This window comes from Gavialis gangeticus, unplaced genomic scaffold, assembly GCF_001723915.1.
Source record: "Gavialis gangeticus isolate Ggan-Ray unplaced genomic scaffold, GavGan_comp1, whole genome shotgun sequence".
Classification (NCBI taxonomy): Eukaryota; Metazoa; Chordata; order Crocodylia; family Gavialidae; genus Gavialis; species Gavialis gangeticus.
The window spans coordinates 48,727,460-48,736,687 of NW_017729022.1; the positions used below are offsets into that span (position 1 = coordinate 48,727,460).

At 41.7% G+C, this 9,228-nt stretch overlaps 1 protein-coding gene across 1 annotated transcript in view; it reads right to left on the reverse strand.

The window, feature by feature from the left end:
* Nucleotides 1-9,228, reverse strand: part of EEA1 (early endosome antigen 1) — a 144,970-nt gene that overhangs the window by 91,909 nt on the left and 43,833 nt on the right. The window contains exon 10 of the mRNA XM_019515793.1: nt 2,172-2,288. Within this exon, the coding sequence (XP_019371338.1) occupies nt 2,172-2,288 (117 nt within the window). The remainder of the gene's footprint in view (nt 1-2,171; nt 2,289-9,228) is intronic.

Consider the following 9,228-nt stretch of genomic DNA (forward strand, 5'->3'; position numbering starts at 1 on the left):
CTTCTAATGTGCCCACATCCCCCCACATCTTAGTGTCATCAGCAAATTTGAACAGGGTGATTTTTACCCCCTCGTCCAAGTCACTGATGAAGATGTTGAACAGTGCGGGCCCGAGGTCCGAGCCCTGCAGAACCCCACTGGCCACATCCCTCCAGGTCGAACAGGACCCATCTACCACCACTCTCTGGGTGCGGCCCTCCAGCCGGTTGGTGACCCATTTGACTGTGTAGTTGTAGACACCACAGTCCCCCAGTTTTTTAATGAGAACGGGGTGAGAGACAGTGTCAAAGTCCAGAAAGACTATGTTCACTGCTACCCCTGCATCTAAGGATTTCGTGATTTCGTCATAGAAGGCCACCCGGTTGGTCTGACAGGACCTGCCTCTAATGAACCCGTGTTGGTTGCCCCTAAGCATAACCAGCCCCGTTGGCCCCTCATGGACATGTGCCAGGATAATTCTCTCAAAAAGCTTACCCAGGATCAAGGCAAGACTAACTGGCCTATAGTTCCCCAGGTCCTCCTTCCTCCCTTTTCTGAAGATGGGAACCACATTGGCCCTCTTCCAGTCCTCTGGCACCACACCAGAGCACCACAAGTGCCCGTAAAGCCGTGCCAGGGGTCCAGCAATGACCTCAGCTAATTCCCTCAGCGCTCTGGGGTGGAGATCGTCCGGATCAGCTGATTTAAATATGTCCAGTCCCTTTAGAAGATCCCTGACTAGATCCTCACTGACCCTTGGCCTAGGTGCACCTCCCCTGAGGCCTGAGGGGGTCCCAGTGGGGAAGCTGATTCGGTCCCTGCCCAGGAAAATGGAGGCAAAGAAGCTGTTAAATAAGCTAGCTTTGTTGTCTGGTGTGACGACCAGATTTCCTAGCGTGTCTTGCAGGGGCCACACGTTACCCAGTACCTTCTTTCTGCCCCCCATGTATTTAAAAAAGGACTTCTTGTTGTCCTTGATCCGGGTAGCTAGTCCCAGTTCCATCTTTGCCTTGGCCTTCCTGACTGCCCCCCCCTGCAGCCTCAAGCAACCGCAGTATAGTCCTCTCTGGTGACGGACCAATCTAACCTCCCTGAACATAGATTTGTTGCAATCTAACCTCCCTGAACATCTGTATGTACCTTAAGGCTGAAAGGAACCAGCAGCTGAGCTCTAGTTGTTCCAATCCACAATTCTGGTATCAAACAAATATTAATTTAGGTTCTGAATTTTAGGTTTTCCTAGATCCTTACCCCCAGTCAAGTATACACAATTAGAAAGGTTCCGTTCTGATGTTGTCCTGACCACAAAATAAGGGACAACAGATTGGTTTACTACATTGGGAATCTCCTTGCTGTTCCAAGCAGAAAGCAGGCTGGATGTGCTCTGAGCAGCACAAGCCCCTCACACAATGCTATAACCGAGCAGATGCAAGCTGTGACAGATCCTACATTGTTGCACTTGTCTAAGTGGGTACCTGCATACTACAAGAACATGCTCCCCCTCCAGCGCTGATGACCCTAATACTACCACATTAGCTTGATGTATGCTGAAAGTGGTAGAGCTGTGACATACAACTACAAAACAAGCAGATAGTGTTTATATAATTACAACATGCATTACTGTGTACATACGTTTTATTACATCTACAAGAGGGGAAATGGCCAAAAATATATGAACATTCTATCTTTTATTTTTATTTTACTATTTTTCCATGTGCAAGTCATGATTTTTAAGAGCTCTTTAAAACTCTAGATCCTGCAGCAGAGGCAAGGGAAGAGGGCCGTTTTTATGAGCATAATAAACTTTTTTTTTAGCTGTCACAGTTGTGAAGAAAACCCTGATAATGACTCAATTATAGTCTATAAACCAGAAAGGAAATAAAAATGACTCCATAATGTATTTAATTACAATTTTTAAGCTTGGATTCATATTTTGGGGCATGATTGATGACTTCTGAATACTTTGATGGGCAATACAGTATAAATATATTATGTCGTATTAATACAAGCTGAAAGTATTAACACAACTGAATTTATACTGTACTTGTAATAGACGCAAGGAAAGCTTAGGTTTTAAACTTAAAACAAAAAACCTTCAAACATGCTGTGGATTATTAGTACTCCCTTCACCATAACAAGTTGTTCTATTTCTGCATACGTGTATAATATAGATACAGTAATAAAATTCTCACCTGTTTTTTCTGTTCTAGTTCATTAACTGAGCTTTGTAGTTTTTGTAGTTCCTGCACGTACACAGCAACCTCCTGAGGACCTTTGGCAAGCTCAGCTCTCAACTGATTTATGGTGGCCTAAACCAAAAACAAAAGACAAGTTAACAAATAGAGACAGGATGTCCAAGGGCAAAATATAAACCAAACTGCAAAAAAAGTTAGTCTCTCTTAAATATAAGTTACAGGGTAAGCTTTGGTCCCGATCACCAAGCATCAATAGATGGAGATCTAACCAAGACCCCTTCATGTTTTCACCCCTCCAGAAAATTATGTTTACCAAATACAGTGCAAAAGGCAAACAGCCTGAGATTGGACAGATTCCAAAGAATCTGCATAGAGACCTTAATGTTTCTTGCAGCTTGGCTTTGGGTTGGAGTCCATCAGGCTCTATTGGAGCAACAGTCCTGCAATAGTAAGGTACCATGCTAAGGTACTAAAGGGTACTTGAGATGACTGGATCCCATCACCAGCTTGCCCACAGGCTTCCTACATAGGATCACAGAAAAGCAGGGCTGGAGGGGGCCTAAAAAGGTCATCTAGTCAAGCCTCCTGTTCAAGATAGGATCATCTCCAACTAAACCATGTAGGCTAAGTGCCTGTCCAACCTGCTCTTGAAAACTTCCAGGGATGGAGAGTCCACAATTTCTCTGGGTAACCTGTTCCAATGCTTGACTACCCTCATAATCAGAAAGTTCCTCATCTCCAACTTAAAACTTCTTCTGCTGCAGCTTGAGGCCATTGTGTCTAATCCAGTCCCCTATGGGCACAGAGAACAGCCCATCGCCAGCCTCTCTGTAATCACTCTTCAGGTATTTGAAGACTGTTATCAAATCCCCCCCTGCTCCCCCTCAGTGTTCTCTTCTCCAGGCTAAATAACCCTAGCTCTTTCAGCCTTTCCTCTTAAGTATAGCCTTATAGGCACTTAAGCATTTTTGTTGTTCAGAACTGGAGTCTTTCCAGATAATTCAAATCCTTCTTGAAGTGTGAGATGCAAAACTGGACACACTACTCCAGCAGAGGTCTCACCAATGCCTGACCTTTAGAAAGTTACTTCACCTATTCTGTGCCTTAGTTTTCCATTTGTAAAATGAGAACAAATTTTCTCTAACCTTGCAGAAGTGCCATGAGAATAAATAACAATTTTGGATTGTTCACAGACAGCGATGAAGGCATATAATATTTTTGGGCTAAGGACAGAAGTTACATATAAACGGGTTTGTGATCAGAAACTGGTTTAAATCTATAACAGAACAGAAGTTCAATGCACATAAACCATTTTCAAAATGGCCAAAACTGGTTTAAGATGAACCTAGCTGAATGTAGTATCAGACTTAACTAATTTATGTCAAACTGGTTTATGGAACTTCTGTCCCAGACCCCTTCCTGGTTCAAGTTAACTCTGTCCCCCAGGATCCCAGGATGCTTTGCAGCCTTGGGCTACACTGGGCTGTCTGCTCCAGTGGAGCAGGGTTGGCCCTGCCCCTCTACTCCCCAGCCAGAGCAAAGGGGTGGGGGTAGGGCTAGGAAACCCAGCTGGGGACCACAGCCTAGTCTGCCTGCCCCTGCCAGGCTTTTCCCCACCTGAGCAGAGGGAGTGGGGGCATGGTCAGATGTCAGGCAGGCCAGCAGGCTAAGGCAGATGGGAGGAAGTGAGGTTTAAATCTCCTTCACAGCCCACAGGGAAAGGGCTATTCTTGTTCAAGCTTTGATGAATTCAATGCCATTACCTTTTTCCCCAACCACTCCCTCCTCAGCCTAGCAGGGGCTGCCCCCCTCACCTTGGCAGACCCGGCCTGGAGTACCTTGCAGGCCAGGTTTAAGCCCCTCCCCAACATGGTAGATCAGCCTGGAAGCAGAGGAAAGCCTGACTGGAGCAACTCTTCCCCCCGCCCCCACCTCCCCCCCGGCAAACCCTCAGTGTGCTAGGCCTGGGCTGGGGCTTGGCCATGCCCCCTCCAGTCAAGCAGGGAGCAGGGAAAGCCTTGGAGCTTCAGTCCCTTCCCTTTGCCAGTGGCTGGCAGGCTGAGAGGCATGCTAGATCTAGCATCCCTGGCTTCTGGCCTGAGCCACTGCAGCCATGTGGCTGCATTTCCTGAATCAAAAGTGAATGTCTGTTCACTTGCTTCTCAATTTAAACTATGCAGTTTAGACTAATCTGCAAAGACTGAATCAGTTCAGCTTCTGGCTTTTTGACTGTCTGTACTTAGCCCTAGAGATAACCATCCACTGCTATCCCTCCAGGGACAAATACTCAATGCAGTAACCTAAGGTGGAAAGACCATAGTGGCACCCTTTGGCAGCAACTTGGAAGCGATACAGAAAAATAACAGCTGCCATCACAACTGCATGACCATATTGGTAGCACCAGCAGCTGGAAGTTACCACTGTCTCCACACATCACCACTGGCCCAGATGCCAAACTGCCCTGTCATGCCTCGGACTCAATATATGCCTGGTCACTATTCCTCCCTAGCAAAGACCCCAGACTTTAATGCAAGTGGGGAAAAATGGATGTGGTAGGACAGTTATACACAAGTATAGAAAGCCTCTCCATACATGGATGTAGGAATTAAGATCTGATCTTTAAACTGGAAGACAAAGTATCTACTTTTAATAAGATATGAATACATATTGAGTTCCCTAGTTACATTTTTATTTAATGAATCTCAACATCTCATTTGGCTGCTACTAATTCTTTTCTTTAACGTTTCTGCAAAGACATTTTTCAGCAGTTTTCTTCATTAAAGATGCATAACAAAAATAAAATGCACTTTGTGCACAAACAGCATCATTTCTTACAGCTGATTTCCATTTCCCAAACTGCATGAAGCCATAAGATTTCTGTGGAAGGTATGAAAAAATAAACACTGATCACAAGCTCATGTGTTAATATAAATCGCATCCCCCTTCTAAAAAGGATCACGTGTCTTTCAGAAGTTTTACACAGAGTAATGTAAAAGATACCAGATAAATGTAAACAGCTAATAGGCAGAGACAAATTACTCACTCTGTCTTGTTCATAAAAAGAAGAGCAGAACGAATGGATAAGCACATTTGGTATATGAATATATGTTGCTATTAACTCTTACTTTTTTGTTTATTTTTTTAAATAAAAGGCATGCATACTGTTTTTGTTGCTGACTTGTCAATTAAAAACACCCCAAGCATCCCACTGTACAGATAAACAGTTTTGTGAGAAAATTTATGGAATTCTATAGGTATTCTGCAAAACAGGTAGTAATGCGTAAGACATACAGAAGTTTGGCAAATTTCTGCAAGTCAGACACTGTTGGAGTCATTTTCACTAGGAACAATAAAAATATATAGGAAACAGTTTCTGTAAGATCGAACTGTCATTAAAAATAAGAACTCACATTGCATTACTAAACAGGCAACAAACAGATGACAAATCATTTGTATCTGCTGGCTGATGCATTTGCAATGAATAATGGACAAACAAATATATCAGTTGAACAGGAACTTGAAATTCTCTTCAAAGAACAAAATTACAATGCAATGATTAAAAGCTTTTAAAAAAAAAAAGTTACCTCAAATTTAAAGGTCTCCATAAGAAAGCAGAAAGATAAAATAAAATGATGGATGAAAGGTGGAAAACAAGCAGTGATACAAGCCATTTATTTACAAATCTACACAATCTGCAATCAAGCATCCCCCTTAAAGGGCATTCAGTTTTAAGAAAGAACCCTACAAGACAAAGGAACATTATATGTATAGAATTAAACACACTACTCAAGACAAAACAATTCAAAACCTATGCTTGTGTCTTATGACAGGTAGGTGATTTATAGACACATTTAAAGATAACAGAAGTCAATTCCAAACCTACAATACTCATATACACTTTAACTACAGCAAAATAATGCACAGGGTACAGAGGATAACACTGCATATGAAATTAAGTACTTCTTTCCACTGATTTTAGTAAAGGCTTTTGGATCATTTTTGTGGTTTAGGGGCAATTTTACACATGCTCCGATGCGTTCCGATTAGAACACTTCAGAGCAGACTCAATGAATCGCATCTGCTGGAGCAGTCTAATCAGAATAGTTCAGCATGCTGCAGCGTCTCATGTATTCAGTCCCCATGTTTCAAAATTGCAGCGAGGGTGCTTTAACTTAAAGCACCCCTGCTGCCATTTTGAAATGTGGGGACTCTGAATACATGAGACGCCACAGATGTTTTAGAGCAGCTCCTGCAAGCTGCTCCAATTAAAATGCCCCCTCGCACCCCACTCCGGAGCACATGTACAGACACGCTAGGTTACCACACACACAAGGTTCACTAGTCAGAAATCAAACATGGGATGAATACTTGTATCACTCATCATATTTGTACTAACGTGAAACTCCCCCAAGTTTCACTTTGTATTAAGAAAATAAAATAGTGGCTACACCAAAGAGCCAATTGTATAGCTAGAATATGGCTTCACAAATCCCACTTCCCCACCCCCATTAATCTTTTCAAGACATTAACACCATTTTTAAAATCTGTTATTTGAGTTTAAAGAGGTTAAACTACTAATCTCATTCCACATAGTACTCCTTACTATTAATCTTTAGCAATGAAGGCTAAAGAAAAAATCCCAAGCATAAGATGATATAGCCAACATTTAAGGAAAACATCAAGTATGGAAAAGATAAATTCTTTCACTTAACTTCAATTTTCCGTAAAGGACAAACATCCATTTACAAACAGATTTGTCTCTCAAACTCCTTTGATTCACGCTGTTTCTTTTTTTTTTTTTAAATTACTGGGGGGGAGGGGAGGGAAATTAATCAGTCCCAATAGGGTAAGATATTATTTCATGATCTAACGAAGGCAAAGGCCACATAGTCTAGTCTATTTTTACACACTCAGCTCAACCCCAGAGCTGAGTGAGAACAAGGCTGAGGCCTGGAAAAGCTTGCATTACCAGCCCTGTAGACAGGCATGATGTGGATGAACAGATTCAAATTTCCAGCAATCTCAAATCAAGCACTTTTCACAAGTGTAATAAAAAAACCCAACTAAGAAAAAAACACCCATAAATTTAAGCATTATGAATTTAGGTTGTTATTTATTTTTACAGTTTGGCAGATCTAGCATCGCTTGCCTTAAATAGCAAAGTTTTATTGCTAATATAGTTCATTTGCATTTATTATTTTCACACATATGTTAAGAGTTTGATGCAGAGAAGATAGCAACATTTTAAATAAGTGTAAAATCAGTGATACTTACCCTAACATTTAAGTTCTACTAACTGGCAAATCAAATAGTGCCTATTCTAATTTTTCAGGCAGGTGACCTAAGTATAAGCATCGTTCTGCACAATTTCTAATCCCTTCACATGCATGATATTCTTGATATATGCATTAAATCGATCTGCACCAATGCAACACCCCTCTCCCCCCATGTCTCTCACTATACCCAACACAAATGAACAGCAATATACACTTAGTTTTCATAAAGGGCACACAACATGAAACAGCTCCATATCAGCTAGCTTGTACATTGTTGCCTACAAAAACTCTGATCAGTTAGTCTCTAAAGTACCACTCTGACCAACCTGTTAATTCTGCTAATATTTAAATATACCCAAAGTGAACAAGACTAATTCATACTCTGATAGAGATAGGTGTTGCAGGATTATGGACTTCAGTTCTGGTAGATCTTGCTATATCACTTCACTTTCAGTTGGCACTTAATGATTATCTTTGAAACCATAAAACTAGAGCTGGCATTCTGAAATACAACTTCTAATCCTGAAGCATCAACACTAGCAAATTCATAACAAAAGCACAATTCTTCAGCAATTTGTGTCACCACACAACCACATTACTTAGGCTGCTGACTGCAATATTCTTTTCTTCATGGACATTTGCAGTAATGTGCGAAAGCTGCATCTAAACATGAATACATCAACTTGAACCAGATAGTACTGGACTCACTGTACTATTATTACAACTCATACCACTCCACACATGCTTCAGAGTTGGCACAGGACAAGGAAAGAGGAGAAGATAGCCAGGAACTGAGTAGTTCAAAAAGCAGTTAAAAAATAACTGCTTTTCTGCCTTGTATAACTCTACAGCTCTGGAGGACAGACCTAGAATGTGTCATTCTAAAATTCAGGGAAGGCAATATTACTGAGGTGCCAATTATACTGTACAACTACCAAACTGTTTAGGACAAAGTAAATTAAGGGGCAAATGGAACCTTGAAAACCTTGGTCTTCCCTTCAAGAAAGTTTAGGGGCCTCACATTAATCCTATTCTCCCATGCCTATGACTTATTCTGGAAAAAAATGGCTGCCATTCTGTTTTATTGGTGCATATGAATGAGTTTGAAAGAGGGATAGTTATACCCCTATATGACACAGCTATGCTGGGAAACATTTTAGCATAGGCAGTTATAATCACCCAAAAGGATCTCAGCTGCTACAGCTATTCCAACAGCCTCCACATGGAGATGTGGTATTGAGTTCTTCTGCTGGTACAGGTTAAGCCAGATCTCCAAACGGAATACGCTATACTGGAAAAGGACTACTTGGTAGCATAATGGTATCAAAATACCAGCTTCTTCTTGAGTTACCTGGAGGAAGAATTTTTAGGAAGTGACACCACCAAACCTGCACTATACCTGAGCTGCATAGAGATATTTTATCTGGACTGAACACCTAGACTCATTTCTTGATTTCTACCAGATTCAACAATTACCAACCTTCGATCAAGTTTTCTCTGGCATACTTCCACACCAACATCAACTTTCTGGACACCACAACCTGCATCCGGGATGGCACTCTACAAACCACCATATATAGCAAATCCATGGACCACCACATTTCTGCCCACAAAATCAGCCGACCCACTCACACCAAGAAAGCTGTACCTCCCCAGACATCACTGCATTTGCTCTGAGAAGAACACTCATTACACCCATTTCACCAACCTGAAAAACATTTTTACCCAGAATCATAGAATCACAGAAAATTAGGGCAGGAATGGACCTCAAGGGGTTA